The following is a 16,384-nucleotide window of genomic DNA, read 5'->3' as shown; positions in this document are numbered from 1 at the left end:
TTTCCTGGAGACAAAAATCAAGGGCACTTTGGCTCAAGGAGGGAGACAAGTGTCCGTATGGTGAATTGGTAGATCATTTGCTTTTACATTGCAAGGTGGCCAGAACCATGTGAGATGATTTCTTCATGAGAATGGGATTGTCATGGGTAATGCGTCGTAGATTGGTGGATTTCCTTGCAAGCTGGAAAGGCCTTCACGGTAACTCACAAGTGGCTACCATCTAGAGAATGGTTCCTATATGTATGTGTTGGTGCATCTTGCAGGAATGAAATGCTAGGAGCTTCGAAGATTGTGAGAGAACAATGGATGAGCTAAAAGTTTTCTTTTTAAAATCATTGATCTTATGGGTAGGGGCCATTGTTTGTAATGGACTAAATGTCCATGATTTTCTCCTTTCGATTGTAAACTCTACCCAGGGGCTTCTCATGTATACTCTCTGTGTACTTGGACTTTGCCTATTTCTATGAATAAACTTATTGATTACCTATAAAAAAAACAACTAATGCCATTTTGAGCATTAGAGGGCATCTTGAGTATCATTCCTCATCCCCCAAGCCTCCCCACAAGAAAGGGAAGGCATCTTGAGCATTAGAAGCCATTCTCATTAGCAATTTCAGATTTGTGGTGGGTTGAGGAACCAAGGTCTGATTCTAGCATGATGTTTGGTGTGGAAATGTTGCTTTAAAGGATGTTGTTCCTTCTCTTTTCAGGATTGCATTGAATAAGGAAGCTTTTGTAGCAAATTACATGGACAATCCGAATGGCTTGGTGCAGTGGAATGTGAGGTTCGTTAGAGCTGTTCACTAATGGGAAGTGGGGGACATTTCTGATTTTTACAGCACCTTGTATGCATTGAACTTGGAGTGTGGTGGGGAGAATAAATTGCTGTGGATTCATCTCGGGAATAAGAAATTCTCAGTTAGATCCCTGTACAAATTATGTCGACCAACCCATAGGGGTTGGCTCAAGTGGGAAAGACCTTGGTCTTTGTGGTATGCTCCCTCTGGGTCTAAGGTTCGAATCCACTTGGGTGCAAATAGTTCCTAGGGGCTATCAGACTGGGGGATTTTCCCCTTGAATTACTAGAGGTTCATATGCGGGAAACTCCTTGCCGAGGGCCTGTTTACCCCCGAGATTAGTCGGGACACTGTTCTCCTCGAACACCCTGTGCCAATAAAAACAAAAAAATAAATTATGTCAACCCATTCATCTACTGTTTTTCCTTGGAAGTGCATTTGGAAAAGTAAAGTGCCTCTAAAGGTTGCTTTTTTCAGTTGATTGGCCTCTCATCGGAAAATTTTGACCATCGATAAGTTGAGGAAGCGTGGTATTTTTATTATGGATTGGTGCTTTATGTGTAAAAGCAATGGTGAATCGGTGGATCATCTTCTTCTCCATTGTGATTTGGTGAAGGCTTTATGGGATGAGATCTTTGTTAGGCTGAATATTGCATAGGTGATGAGGGTGGTGGATCTTTTGGCTTGTTGGAGTGGAATTTAGAGCAATCATGAAATAGTGGCTCTTTGGAAGATGGTGCCATTATGTCTTATGTGGTGCATATTGAATGAGCGGAATGAACGTTGTTTTGAAAATAGAGAACGCTCGTTGGGGTGGATTAGAGAGTTACTTTCCATTCTTTGTTACTTTGGGCCAAGGATATTGTATTGGAGGGGTTAACTTTAATGATTTTTATGCTACTTTTTCTAGCTCATAGACTGTAATTAGGTGTTTCTCTCTTGAATACTACCTGTGTACTTGGGCTATGCCTATTTATGTGGATCAATGAATTTTCTAACTTGTCAGAAAAGGTATTTTCATTTATGCCATTTTTTATGGTGGTGGGAGAATTGGCACCAAAACTTCGTGAAGTTATGGGGTAACTGATACAGCAAAAAGTTTTATTTACCCATATATTATCCTGAGGTGCATGGTTACACTTACCAAAGTGGGACACATCAAGATTTATTGGAGTAGTTATAATCATGATATATTGTTTATGAAATATTGCTTCAAAGACTAGCACTTGTCAAACCCCTAGGGTTTGACTCAAATGGTAAGGACCTTGGTCTTGGGGGTATGCTCCCTCCTGGTCTAAGATTTGAACCTTGGATACAAACAATTTCTAGGACCACGTCTCATAGATGAAAAGCCAATGATTTATCTAATTCATATAATGTGGGCGTGTTACATGGGTCCGGAGTTTAATTGGGTAAAAGACATGTTGTGTCTGCACGGTCTCCAAGTTCCTCAGCATAAAAGAAAAGACTGGCACTTGTCAATACATCCATGTCAACTTACTATATGAATCCAAGTATAGTCTCGATAGAATGTTAAAAAAAAAAAACTGCAGGTCATGTTCATTTGTGAAAGACTTTCAACAATTTGTTTTTTTTTTAAAGCACTGTTGCTTAGTCTTCTTCGCTGAATCACTTCACTAGTTTAAAATATTCAAAGGTAAGAAAATTGAGTAAATGGAGGGTAGTTATGTAAAATTTGAATTTTAAATAATAAAATCTTCAGTATTTTTTATTATGTGGCATCAGCACAATGGTTGGTTGTAAAATAGGTTGTAAACTTTTTATAAGTAAAAGCAATTTTGTTAATACAAATTAGGCATAGTAAAATAGATTGTAGGAATATCATTATTTGAGAAAATTTGGTACTGCACTACTGCAGTCTTCATTTATCTTCAATCAGTGCAACCATCGGACAGGAGTTCAAGAATATGAAGAAGCACAAAAGCAAATACCGTTTTTATGTTAAGATGGGAGTTCGAGAACCAGCTGTTTTGTTTTTATAATTGATTTATCTTTTAGTTAGAAATTTGTGTTGGGAATATCTTGCACTACTAGGACATGATTACAATTTGTCATTGGAATGTTATTATGGGTATTATATTACTCAAGAAACTTAAGATTTTATTAGTTTCTGAGATGTTTTACTGATTGGAGATTTAGGTGCGGTTTGGATAGTGAGTTGAGATGAGATGAAAGTTAAAAGTTGAATAAAATATTGTTAGAATATTATTTTTTAATATTATTATTGTTTTGGGATTTGAAAAAATTGAATTGTTTATTATATTTTGTGTGGAAATTTGGAAAAGTTGTAATGATGAGATCATAGTTAACATTTGCACATTTTCTTATTGCTATTGCTGCTTGAATATTAGGCATTTTACCTAGCACATATCTCAAGTCTTTGACTGCCCTCTCTGTTGACTCAATGGCAGGATTCATTGGCTGCCCTTAGAGGAGGTCGTATTCCTCCTCCGAGAAGCATGCCTTCTTTTGAGGAAATAAAGGAAATCTTAGGTTTCAACACTTATTACAAAGAAGAGCAGCGCTATGCTACCAGTACTAATCAGCTGTCTTCGCAGAGAGGTGAGCTGAAAATATGTCACCCTACTGGCTATGCAACGTACATATTCTGATCTCACTAGGCTTCTAATATAGAGTATAATCCTCTAACCTTGAATGTATTAATAACTGGAAATTAGACAGTACTTCTTCCCAAGCCCCCCCTGTTCTCTCTTTTTCATGCAGATTATTAGTAATTTGTGAATGCAACTGTTGATGCTGGATATAAGATCAGTTTTATAAAACCTAAGGACGTCTCATTTATTTAAGGAAAGATAATGTAAAGTCCTAGTTGGAGAATAGTGAGATATTTTAGAAAAACACATGATTTTAGAACTGTATGAAATCATGTTGCATTCTTTATCGATACAAAATAGAGTTTATAGATGATTTTAGAAAAGCACAATTTTACATGATTTTAACCAAATAGTGTTATCAGTTATAGATTTCCTTCTTACTAATTCTTATAACTAAAAGATATTTGTCAGTCAGCAGTAGCAGATACTCTATGCAAAATAGTGCACAAGATGATACAAAGCAGAGAGGTCGAAGTCCTGATGATCCCATTGTTGAAGTGATAACTCCTTATGTGTACAATAACGATGGTGCAGATGGTTCAAGGGATCCTTTTTCGCAGATCTGGTCACGGACATTGAGAATCAAAATAACTGGAAGAGATGGATTTGAGAGGCTCGATGTTAGGATCCCTGTAAGTCATTATCCTCTTTGGACACACCATACTACTGCCTTGAAATGGTCCTGATACGTGCAACGTTGAAAGAACTCTTCCATTCTTGGATAGAATAAGGGTGTGTTTGATTAGTGGAATAGGGTGATAGAAAGGAATAGCTATTTCTATGGAATAGCTATTCTTTTGTTTGATTATATTTTTAGGATAAGGAATGGTCTCCAAAATGAGGAATAGCTATATTCCTCCCAGGAGCATTGGTGTACAATTTTTTAAAAATACACTTTCATTTTTATGTTTTCAAAAATTATAATGGTGGTCAGTCACCCAACAAAACCCATAGGGGTGGTCGGACCACCCTCCGCCATTATGTCCATTAAGGCTCTGGCTGCACTAGAGTGCTATTCTGTGGTTGGTCTGGCGCCCCTTGGGGTTTGATAGGTGGCCGGTCACCATGTATCTTTTTATTTTAAATTTAAGAATAATGGTTTTTTTTGGAAAAAAATTGTGGGGTTTGGATATTTTAGGAATTTTATGTTTTATATATAGGTAAAAAGAAATTTTATTAAATCAAGTAATTAGGCATAGCCCAAATACACATGGAGTATACAAGAGAGAACACCCAATTACAAACTAGGAACTAGAAAAAGCAACAAGGAAATAATGTAAACAAGCCCCATCAAGTACAATAGCAGATGCCCAAAGAAATAATGAAAGGAAGAAAAAATCTTTAATCTCTCCCAACGAGCATTCTATATCTTTAAAAATACAGCCGTTCCACTCAAGCCAAATACACCACATAAGGCATATCTTCCAAACGGCAGCAATTTGGTGGTTACCCTGGATACCTCTCCAACAAAGTAGAAAATCCACTACCCTCCTAGGCACCCAAGCAATACCAATCCTACTAAAGATCTCATCCCTTAGAATCCTTACCACCTCACAATGAGTATTAAGTGATCCACAAATTCTTCATTCTTTTACACATAAAACTCCAATCCATAATGATCTGACCACACTTTCTCAAATTTTCCATCATCAAAATTTTCCCAAGAGAAGTCAGCCAACCAAAAAAGCAACCTTGAGAGGCACCTTGCTCCTCCAAATGCCCTCCAAGGAAAAGGGTTATGGGATTGGCAAGAATAGCCTTATTCAAGGATTTGACCGATAATTTCTTGTTTCCAGGATGACTCCATAGCAAACTATCCTCCCCCCGACTATCAATGTTCGAAGCATACAACATGCTGAAAAAATCGGAGATATCACTTACTACCCAATCCTGAATAGCTCTAATAAATCTCACATTCCACTGTAGAGAAGCATTGGAGTTGTCCATATAATTTGCCACAGGAGCATCCTGATCGAAGGCAATCTAAAAAGAGAAGGAAAAGCATTCTTAAGGGGCATATCCCCTCACCAAATTTAATGCAAAATCTAATCCGAGGTGCATCACCTGCCACAAATCTAAAATGACTAACAAAATCCCCCCATCCTTGTGAATAGAATTCCACAATCCCACACCATACACGCCTCTCACTTCATTTGAGCACCACCCTACCCAAATGCTCCCATATTTGGCATCAACAACAATCCTCCAAAGTGCATCCCCCTCCTAATGATATCGTCATAACCATTTTCCGAGTGCCTTATTAAAAATTCTCAGCTTTCAAACTGCTAAACCTCCACTTGAAATGGGGGTACAAACCTTATCCCAGCCAACCAAATGGAACTTATTCTCATCCCCAATGCCATCCCACAAGAAGAACGAAAGAGAACTCTCATCCACCGCTGCCTCCAACATTCTACTCAATGCATTCATTACTAAAACAAAGAGAAAATGAGACAAATGATCCCCTAATCTCAAACCTCGAGAACTATACAAAAAACCAACAGGGGTTCCATTCACCAAAACTGAGAATCTAGCAGTGGCAGTACAATGCTTAATCCACTTACACCACCTCTCCCCAAATCCTTATCTCCCAGGTAAGTACAGTAAAAACTTATGATTTATGTGATCACATGCCTTCTCCATATCTAACTTGCAAAGAATTAATTCTCCTTTACAAGCATTCATTAGGAATGAGCACCGAATCGAGAATTTGTCTTCCCTTGACAAAGGCTTTTTACAACTTCAAAATGATCTTCTCCATAACCAAGCTCATAGGATTGCCAAGAACCTTAGATATGATCTTGTACAACCATTCACAAGACTAATGGAGCGATAATCCTTCACCTCCAATGCCTCCTCCCTCCTAGGAATGAGGGCAATAAAAGTCGCATTAAGGTTTTTCTCCAATTTCATGAATGACTGAAATTCAAGAAAGACTTGCATGATATCCACCAATGCCCCAATAGGCCTAAAAGAAAGCTATAGAAAAACTATATGGACCTGGAGCTTTATCTTTAGCCATCCCTCTTATCACATTATGAACCTCAGCCTCTTGAACAGTTCTTTCCGACCAAACAGCACACGAATGATCAATAGTATAAAAAACTAACCCATCAAGCTTAGGTCTCCAAGAATATTGCTCCGAACGAAGCCTTTCATAGAATTGAACAATATGATCCTTTATCTGATAATGATCCGAAAGAACACTTCCATCAGAATGAAGTACCTCGATGGCGTGGTTTCTTTGGTGGGAATTAGCCACCCGATGAAATTTAGGAGTTTCACTTCTTCAATTCCGTTGAGACATTTATGTTTTGTCACTACAAACAAAACAATAGGAAGGGCATTCCTACTCCTAAAGGAATGGGAATGCCTTTTCCAATTTCTTGAGGGATAGGAATGCCCATTCCGCAAGCCAAACGTGTCTTTAGTGTTATCCAAAAGAACGGCAGGAGACACTCAGCACATGAACATGTGCAAACTCTTGAATTCTTATCTGATCGAGTTTATTCAGCTTGGCACAAATAGCTGGATTTCTCAACCTCGGACTTTCCAGTTTAAGCTCCTACATAACTTATCTGAACCTTAAAGGTACTCTTCAGAGCAAATGCTCTTATTAAGAGAAGTCTCACATCAATTAGATGTTCTTAACATGGTATCGGAGCCAGCTCCTCATGCTTAGTCCATTTGGTTTTGCTTCTTTTATTCTATTAGGCCACCATATGAGAGGGGTGTTGAAGTTGAAGTCCCAAGTCTCCCCCGTGTGTTGAGCCAAGTGAAAGATGCCTAATTAACCATGCTTCACGTGTACATTGATTATTTGCGTCAGTAATTATACTATGTTAAATCCTCTTGATTTACGAGAAGTGATCTTTTGTTTCTTTTAAATGTTACACAGGCTGGATTCTTGGAAGGAATCACAAATATTGTACCAGGTAATCCCTGCAGTTTACAAACTTAGTGTAAACAGATGTCTGCTCAGATAAGTCCTTGGACGGTTAAATGAAAAACTCTGCACATTTTTGTTTACAGCATTGGGGGGTGTAAATATCAAAGCATTGTTGGATGATGCAGCAGATGAAGTAGGTGGGAAGCAGTTATTAGATTTTATTGACACAATGGGCGACAGGATTCAAGTTTTTCTGGAGTAGCTTTTCCACTGTTGACTTCCAGAGTTTTCATGGTAAAGTTATCCTAAGCATAATTAAATGTCCATGGCATTTCTTATGTATAAAATTTCTTTTTACCTACCAAATAAAAAAGTTCCATTGCATTTGTTGAGAGAATGTTAAATATTATTTATTATGGATAGCTGTCTAGAATCCAGTTGTCCAGTCGCAGTTGATCTATATCTAGATTGTTTTTTATACGTAAGAAGTAATTTTATTAGAGGCGAATGTATAGGCAAAATCTATGTACAGAGAAAGTATACAACAGAAAACACCTAAATTGTAAATACATTCTAGGAAATAGAAAGTGACATGAAAATCATTTTTTTTTATAAGTAATAGATAAATTTTATAAATGAGAATGAAATAGGCATAACCCGTGTACACAGGAGGTATACAAAAGAGCACCTACATACATTTTATGAACAATAAATTAAAGACAAAAAGTCACGCACATTGTTCCCATCTAGTACAATAGCTGAAAACCAAAGCATTAAAGTGTGTACAAAGAAATTCTACAGCTCCGCCAATGTGCACTCTGTCTTCAAAACAATGCTCATTCCTTTCCGACTAAATGCACCACATGATGCACAATGAGATTATCTTCCACACTGCCACCACTTGGGAACAACCTTGAATAATTTTCCAACACAAGAAAATCATGAGCTGAAGTTCTGTTAACCTCTAAACTAGAAAACCGAAACAACAAAAGCACGCAAAGAAATTCCAAAATTGGTCCAAAGTACACTTCTTGTCATTGAAACATCTCTCAATCCTTTCCATTCAAATGCACAATATAAGACAAAAGAACCATCTTCTAAGCCACATCCACTTGAGAACAACCAATGAGCTCGTTCCAATATGCAAGAAGATCAACCACTCTCAAATGCATCACCTAAGCTAAGCCGATTCTACAAAAAATATAATATCCTTGGGAACATTGTTGATAAGATGAAGTCTCTTTTCGAAGAGCTCTATTTTTTTTTTTTTATTAGAAAGAGGTTGCAGGGGCCCTCTTGGTTGATGAAAAATGTTGGCAACTGAGCTGGAAAATATCATACTAATGGAGGAGATTTATTGGCGACAAAAATCTCGAGCTCTTTGCTGAAGGAAGAAGATAAGTGCACCAAATTGTTTTCAGAGTTGCCAATCTCATTGAATAAATAATGTCATTGAGGTGCTTCACTTAGCAGGTAGTGTTCTTACGATGTAACATCCCGTTTCCCAATAAAGTCATTTTTAGAAATCTCGAGGAATCAGAGTGCTACTGACATTGACTCTAAAACTTTTATTCTAAAGGAAGAACCAGATTCAAAAGATTATATAAATAAATAAAGCCAATTATTATTAAATACTTAAAAGTCCAAAAGAAAGTTTGCAAAAGTACTTATTTAAGAACAATAAAGTCTTATGTGCTTATCAAGAATAACTCACCAAACTAGAAATCATAAAACTGAGCATGCCATAAACTGTGTAGGCCTCTACCTCGCCTCCCTGGGCCAAGTCTTGTCCTGCACCTCCATCCTCATAAAGATTCTCACATGGGGAGGTTAAAATATAAAAATATAAAAAAATAAGTCGAATATTCAATAAACAACACATAATACAGTAAACATAATAAAAATGTAAGTGTTCTTGAAAAACATGCATACTCATAGTTACATACGTAGTAACATGAACATGAACTTGATTTGTGCATAAAATGTATTAACTTGTCTTTCACTTGTCATAGGACAGTACCCATTGTTAATCCCCATGAGTTAGGATTAGCGAATCTAAGTAGACTCCGATTTCGCCCATGGCCGCGAGTTGTGGAATCTATACATAAGAAATACGCACTAGGTGCACTACCAGCATGTACAACCTGGCAATGCAATATATCCATAACATATGGTACCGTCTTCATATCATAACATAGGCCATTACGTATCTTAACATTCATACTTCATCATAATCATGCATGCATACTTTTTTGTCATATCTAGTCTTATCATATCATAGATTTCAAAAGAAATCGTGCCTTATCATAAAATGTCGTGTTATATATTCACATAAAATCATGATCTTTTATAAATCTTTTGATGCATAACTCTTCACGTAAAATCATGGCTTTTCATAAATATTTTAATGCATAACTCTCATATAAAATCATGACTTATCATGAATATTTTAATGCATAAATATTCACATAAAATTATGGATTTTCATAAAATATCTTGAAGCATATGTCATGCAACTAACATGCAACTTCTGCATAAAATCATGGCATTTATAAATTTATCATGACTTGGATACATAAAAATGGGCTTCCAATAGAGGGCGTGCATGCATAATACTTTTATAATAGACATGTTGTTTATCGTACATATGTGTAAGGGTATAATCATGCTATTTACCTCGTAGTGCTAATCCAATATTTTCAGGGTGCGACTGATTACCTATAAAATACACGTAACTCACATAAGTTTCTAATTTAACACGTACTTCATAATTCCCTTAAATTCGAAATTAACCTATATTTCCATAAACCAAGTCCTCATCACTCTAAAAAACATTGACTCCATAATATTGACATCAAATCCGTAAATTTAATGTTCATGTGTCCAACTTAAATTTTTTGATATTTCATCAATTCTCCTAAAATAGTCTATAACCTTTCATGGGCTTGAACTCTCCTAAATCGATATATATATATATATATATATATATATATATATATATATATACCCATTAAACCCATAACACAAATTGAAATTCACCCGCCCATTTATAATCAGAGTAATTTTACATACAACCGTGAAGTGTATAAGTACCGCATAATTGTTTTGTAAAAGAGTAGGGTCCACTATTAAAAAAATTAATTTTTTTCATATGGGTCATGTTTTATTCACTTTTTTCAAAGCGATTACTCGGTGGTTACACAATTCACGGTTACAAATATTTTTTCTCTTATAATAAATCCGTATCACCTATATAGTACACTCACGTACGTACCAAATTACCTCGACCCATATATCAAAATCATGAAAGAGGGTGATTTCACAAGAGAGGGAGATGTGATGCACTTTATTAGAGGGAGTAGGGGAGTTTACGTGGAGAGAGAGAGAGAGAGAGAGAGAGAGAGAGAGAGGCTCGTTTGGTTCTTTATGGTGCACACGAGTTGGCTTGGCTCACGGCAGTGGTTCTGAAGATCAAAGGGGACTTGTGGTGGAGAGAGATTGTGCTACAGTGTCACTTGGATGGGAGGAATAGTGGGTCTTCGACTAATTCTCCTCCAAACCGAGGTTGGCATATGGTGAACCAGGCAAGATGCTGGGGCTTGGAGCGTGCGGGGTGGTTTCAGAAACTAGGAGGGGCCTTTCGTTGGCTATCTACGGTGGAGACTTGTTGTAACCGGGGTTGGTTTTTAGTGGTTCATGGTGCGATGGCATGGTTCTTCTTGTGTTGTTCTGTGCAATAGGGCTCTAAGTGTGGGCTTTGGTGGTGCAGGGTGGCAGCATTTGTTGTAGCAGTGGGGGCCTTGGAGGCTATTGCTCCGTGCAGGGTTTTGCTGCAACCCTAGGGACTTGAGGAAGAAGATGAAGGCTTGTCGTGTGATCCATGTGCTTGGTAGGAGGGGAAGTTGTGCATGAACATGTATAATGTGTATATATATAGTATTGTCGTGAAACCTAGTGGAATGGAGACGTGCATGGTATGGAGTTTATAAATAAACTGGACCTTGAGTCCCACGAGTTTGAGTTTTGGGCCTTGGGTTGGTCTTTGTACAGGCATATTTGGGCTCCTTATTTGTTTCCTCTAGGATCCTTATTTGGGCTCCGACAAAAGGGTTGGCTCGTTAAAATGATCCAATAATCTCTTGGGCATATCCATATTTTCATAGGCCTAGTATTCAATAAATTCAAATGGCCTCATCTCAAGTCCAAAATAAACCCATGTTTTTATGGACTTTAACTCAGTTATTAAGCCCCATAAAAATTCCATAACTTATCTAAATAAATGTTTGGCCGGTGGCCTATTCAAAATAATCCAATAAATCTTGATTGGGCTTCCAAAGATATCAACGCAAAATCAATCGCTAAACCTTAACAGGCCAAAAAGTTGGCTCTCAGGACTAATTAAAATCCCTAACCAACCTAAAAAATTATTGCTCGTGAGCTCATCCAAAGAGCCGATCAAACTTAATTTAAGCCCAATAAAATTATCCTTAATTTATCCCTAATAATATTGGGTTAGGTCGTTACGTATGGATTGTTTTGAGATCATGGATCACATTGTTCATTTTTATGAAAAGCTTCTTACAGAGCAATATCTTTGGAGACCCAAGGTTGATGGGTTGGCTTTTGATTCGATTGATCAACCTAGTGCGGTTTGGTTGGAGAGGATGTTTGAAGAGAGGAGGTGCTCAATCTGATAAGAGGAATGGAAAAAGATAGCCCTGAGACCAGATGGCTTTCCCATGGCCTTCTTTCAGGCTTGTTGGAACATTGTTAGGGAGGACATCATGAAGGTATTTCTTAAATTTCACTAGTATATGAAATTTGAAAAAGGTCTTAATGCTACGTTCATTACTATTATTCCAAAAAAGACTAGGTCTGTGGAGGTGAAAGATTTTCATCCCATTAGTCTCGTTAGTCCCTCAAGATCATCTCAAAGGTTCTTGCTAATCATTTGAGCAAGGTCATGGGAAAGATCGTTTCAAAGTCACAAAATGCTTTTTTCAAGAGAAGACAAATTCTTGGCTCGGTCCTCATTGCTAATCAATGTTTGGAAAGTAGAATAAGAGTTTAGAGTGCTAGTAGGAACGAAGCCAGGATTATAAGTTTGGAGGAGACGGATACTAGCTTCTTTTTTTTCTTTTCCTTTTTTCCTTTTTTTTTTTTTTTATATCTAGAATAAATAGTTGAATTGAGATTTTTAGGAATACCTTCAACGAAGTGATAAAAAAAATATGTAAAAAATAAGAAAGTAACAAATAAATCTTAAATTTGTATTCTTCTAAGAATACTGGTACTAAGTTTTTCATATATTGCAATGAAATGATGCGGTTGAAGTGATCTATATAGGAATTATATAATAATAAAATAAAATAAAAATAAAAAAGAAGATAATATATGTAAACCATAAACTAAGTTTTGAATAACATATATTGAAAAAGTTTTTTTAAGTAACGCAATTGCATACCACATAATTTTTCATCAAGAATAATTACAAGTTTTTTAAAAAGAGAAATATTATATTCTAATTGAAATAAAATAGGAAAAGAATAAAAATAGTTACTATAATTTCTTTTTTACAAACCATGCCCCTCCCATTTCCCCTTGTCACTGAGTGCCAGGTATCTTTGTAAACTTGACATGAAGAAGGCTTTTGACCATATTAACTGATTTTGTGGTGTATATTCTTGGCAGTTATGGTTTTGGGGAGATGTGGTGTAAGTGGATGAAGTATTCCATCTCTTCTGTTAGATTTTGGTTTTCGTTAGCGACACCCCTGCAGGTTTTTTTAATAGCTCCCGGGGATTGAGACAATCCCCTTGTCTCCTCTCCTCTTTGTATTAGTAATGGACATATTGAGCAAAATGTTGAGGGCGACATTGGAGAAGGGCCTTATCTTGGACTTTCTAGTGGGTGGTTCTTTGCATGGCAGCATTAAGTTCTCCCATCTACTCTTTGCTGATGACACTTTGATCCTTTGTGAGTCGAACGCTGATCAGATTCGTTCGTTGCGAGCACTTTTGCTATGTTTCGAAGCTATTTTTGGCTTCTAAAGGTGAATTTATCAAAGTATGAATTTGTCCCCATTGGTTTGGTTAATAATTTAGGAGAATTGGCTATATTTTGGGTTGTATGGTGTCTTCTTTGCCAATGAAGTATAGTCTTCCCTTGGGGGTACCTCATAAATCCAAAGCAATGTAGGATGGAGTTATCGAAAAGATCAAATGTAGGTTGGCTGGTCGGAAAAAGATTCATTTGTCTAAAGGGGGAATAATCCCTTTAATCAATAGCACTTTATCTAACCTCCCAACTTATTTTCTATCTATATTTCCTTTGCCTGCAGGAGTGACTAATAGAATGGAAAAGATCTTTCATACTTTTCTTTTGGAGGTCTGCACTCCTTACTTGAGTGGGACAAGATTTGTACTCATTTATCTTACAGCGGTTTGGGGGTTAGAAAGCTGAGAACTTTTAATAAGGCAATTTTAGGAACTTTGGAGGACTATTATTGATGTCAAATATGGGAGTATTTGGGGAGGATGGTGCTCAAACGAAATAAGAGGGGCGTATGGTATGGGAGTGTGGAAATTCATTCGGAATTGATGGGGGGATTTCTCTGGAAATTTCAGATTTGAGGTGGGTAGGGGCATCCGGATCAGATTTTGGCATGATTTATAGTGTGGAGATGATGCTTTAAAGAATGTTTTCCCTTCTCTTTTTAGGGTTGCTTTGGATGGTGCTTATGTGGCTGATTATATGGATAATTTCTTCAGTGGTCAGTGAGGTTTACTAGAGCTATTCAGGATTGGGAGGTGGTGGTATCATTGTTAGGTTTCTTTGGATTCATCATGGAAATAAGATTTTTTTCGGTTAGATCTTTGATAAGTTGACAAAGCATGGTATTGTTGTAATGGATTGGTGCTTTATGTGCAGAAGTGTGGCGAATCAGTGGATCACCTTCTTCTCCATTGTGATGTGGTTAAGGCTATATGGGATGAGGTTTGTGTTAGGCTTGGTATTGCTTGGGTGATGCCCAAGAGGGTGGTGTGAATCTTTTGGTTTGTTGGAGAGGTATTCAGGGTAATCGACAAATTGCGGCTATTTGGAAGATGGTGCCTCTATGCCTTTTGTGGTGTATTTAGAATGAGAATAATGGGCGTTGTTTTTGCAATTGAGAATGTTCAGTTAGAGGGATTAGAGGTTTTTTTCCGTACATTGGTACTTTGGACCTCGGTTATTATATTGGATGGGACTAGTCTCAATGACTTTCATGCTATTTTTTCAGCTCTTAAGTTGTAATTAGGTTTCTTTCTCTTGTATACTTCTTGTAGACTTGGGCTATGCCTAATTATGTGGATTAATAAATTTTTCTTATTTATATCAAAAAAAGACTGCGTTATTGGCAACTTAGAAGAGTTTGTTTATACTTTGTTTTAGATGGGTGTTATTTACTAGGTTCTGATAAGTTGCATTACAGTTTCTGGCGATCTTTTGAGATGTTAGATATTTTTGTTTTGATTTTTTCAAAACATATGGTTGGTGATGAGTGCCATAATGTTTTATTTTTAGTTTTATTTCTTCACTTTTTCTGCTTATCCTATTGTAGGAAATTGGATAATCAATCATAATCAGGAGGTTTCAAACTGGAGCCTATGCCTAAATGGATACGTAAAAGCATGGCCAAGGCCCTCTATGGTGTTCGTTAAAGCTCGAATCCAATTCATGTGAATTCCTGATTTCTTGTCCACATCAATCACTTTTAACTCTCTGTCCCATTGTGGATTTTTGCTTTTTGCGGAGGTATTGACAAAAATAATGTGATAATTATTTAGACGGTTATTACATGCATGATTATTATAAATGGACTCCCAAATATAACATGAGCCACATGATTAAGTGCTAACGTTTTTACTATATCAAAGAAATTGGAAAACAAAAGTGGACGTGACCAAACCACAATCCATGCATCCTCCAAAAAAGAAGTATTCTTTTCATTGTAAATACTTATAATAAATTACTCATTACGAACAGCGCAAAGAGTTCGTAGGTTGAAAAAGTTGCTCAGTGTTATATTTAATTCAAGTAATGAATAGTGTGTGGGGAATATTCCCCCTACCTGAGGCCCAAGAGACCCAGTCAAACCCGGCCCAAAATGAAAGGACACAAATCCGGCCCACTAAGAGGATTCCCTGTACACGACTTGTGGGAGTGACGGTGCAGCAGGAGATGGGACTCATCGGGACTCGTTGGTCTGAGGTTCCTCGAATAATGTCCAGTCTTCGAGTGCCCTCCCACATAGCAGGCCCAACGTGTGAAGGATCGTCGATCTGCTGATAGAGAAAGCATGAACGGGCCAAGGGAAAACAATCAAAGGGGAGAAGACTGGAGAACCATGCCGCATTTAATGGCTCTACCACCTGAGCGGCACGCCACATTAATGGAACCGTCGTAGGACCACACCACATTTAAAGATTCTGACAAATGAACAGTACGAAGACTCCAGATATCATAGCGACAAGCTTGATCTGCTCACCGAACTTCTAGTATAAATAGCCGATCTCAGGTACGAGGATACTCTCTCTGACTTTTAAGTTTTCTTACTTATTTACTATACTCCAAAAACATTTACTGACTTTGGCATTGAAGGCTTCCCCGGCCCCCAGGCCGCCCTCTCAAAGCAGCGTACATTTCTCTCTTTACATGGCTTGTTGTGAAGACCTGAGTTGTTGGAGCCTAGCCCAAGAGTGTGCGAAACGCGACATCAACCATGACATCGTCTGTGGGATCGTAATAGATCTTGTGTGTCTTTCTCATGCTTACGACAACCCATTCCGAACAACTCAGAAGAAATGGGGGATGCCATGGAAGCAAGGTTGAAAGCCATGGAAAAATGGGTGACAAAATTGACTGGCGAGGTGGAAACACTCAGCAAGGAGAATGCGGAACTCAAGAATCCCCAAAATGATCGAGAAGGTAGGGAGGATAACGACACTGAACAAGTGGGGTCCCGAAATACGCAAGAGGGGCCTAAAAAAGAAGAGCAAAAACACATGCAAGACGAGCTC

At 37.5% G+C, this 16,384-nt stretch overlaps 1 protein-coding gene across 4 annotated transcripts in view; it reads left to right on the top strand.

Moving 5' to 3' along the window:
• Positions 1–15,208, top strand: part of LOC109020906 (2,3-dimethylmalate lyase-like) — a 29,643-nt gene extending 14,435 nt beyond the window's left edge. Inside the window, exons 5-9 of one of the 4 annotated variants that reach the window (XM_019003431.2) lie at positions 3,230–3,380; positions 3,845–4,065; positions 7,332–7,368; positions 7,466–7,616; positions 14,926–15,208. In XM_019003431.2, coding sequence (XP_018858976.1) covers positions 3,230–3,380; positions 3,845–4,065; positions 7,332–7,368; positions 7,466–7,584 — 528 coding nt within the window. In that variant the 3' untranslated portion in view covers positions 7,585–7,616; positions 14,926–15,208. Of the gene's footprint in view, positions 1–3,229; positions 3,381–3,833; positions 4,066–7,331; positions 7,369–7,465; positions 7,777–14,925 lie in introns of those variants that run through there. The other 3 variants (XM_019003430.2, XM_019003432.2, XM_019003434.2) reach the window with 3 other exon arrangements.
• The last annotated feature ends 1,176 nt before the right edge of the window (positions 15,209–16,384 follow it).

Source organism: Juglans regia, chromosome 7, assembly GCF_001411555.2.
Source record: "Juglans regia cultivar Chandler chromosome 7, Walnut 2.0, whole genome shotgun sequence".
Taxonomy (NCBI): Eukaryota; Viridiplantae; Streptophyta; class Magnoliopsida; order Fagales; family Juglandaceae; genus Juglans; species Juglans regia.
Note: the sequence above shows the minus strand (reverse complement) of the source record. Positions and strands in the feature narration are given on the sequence as shown.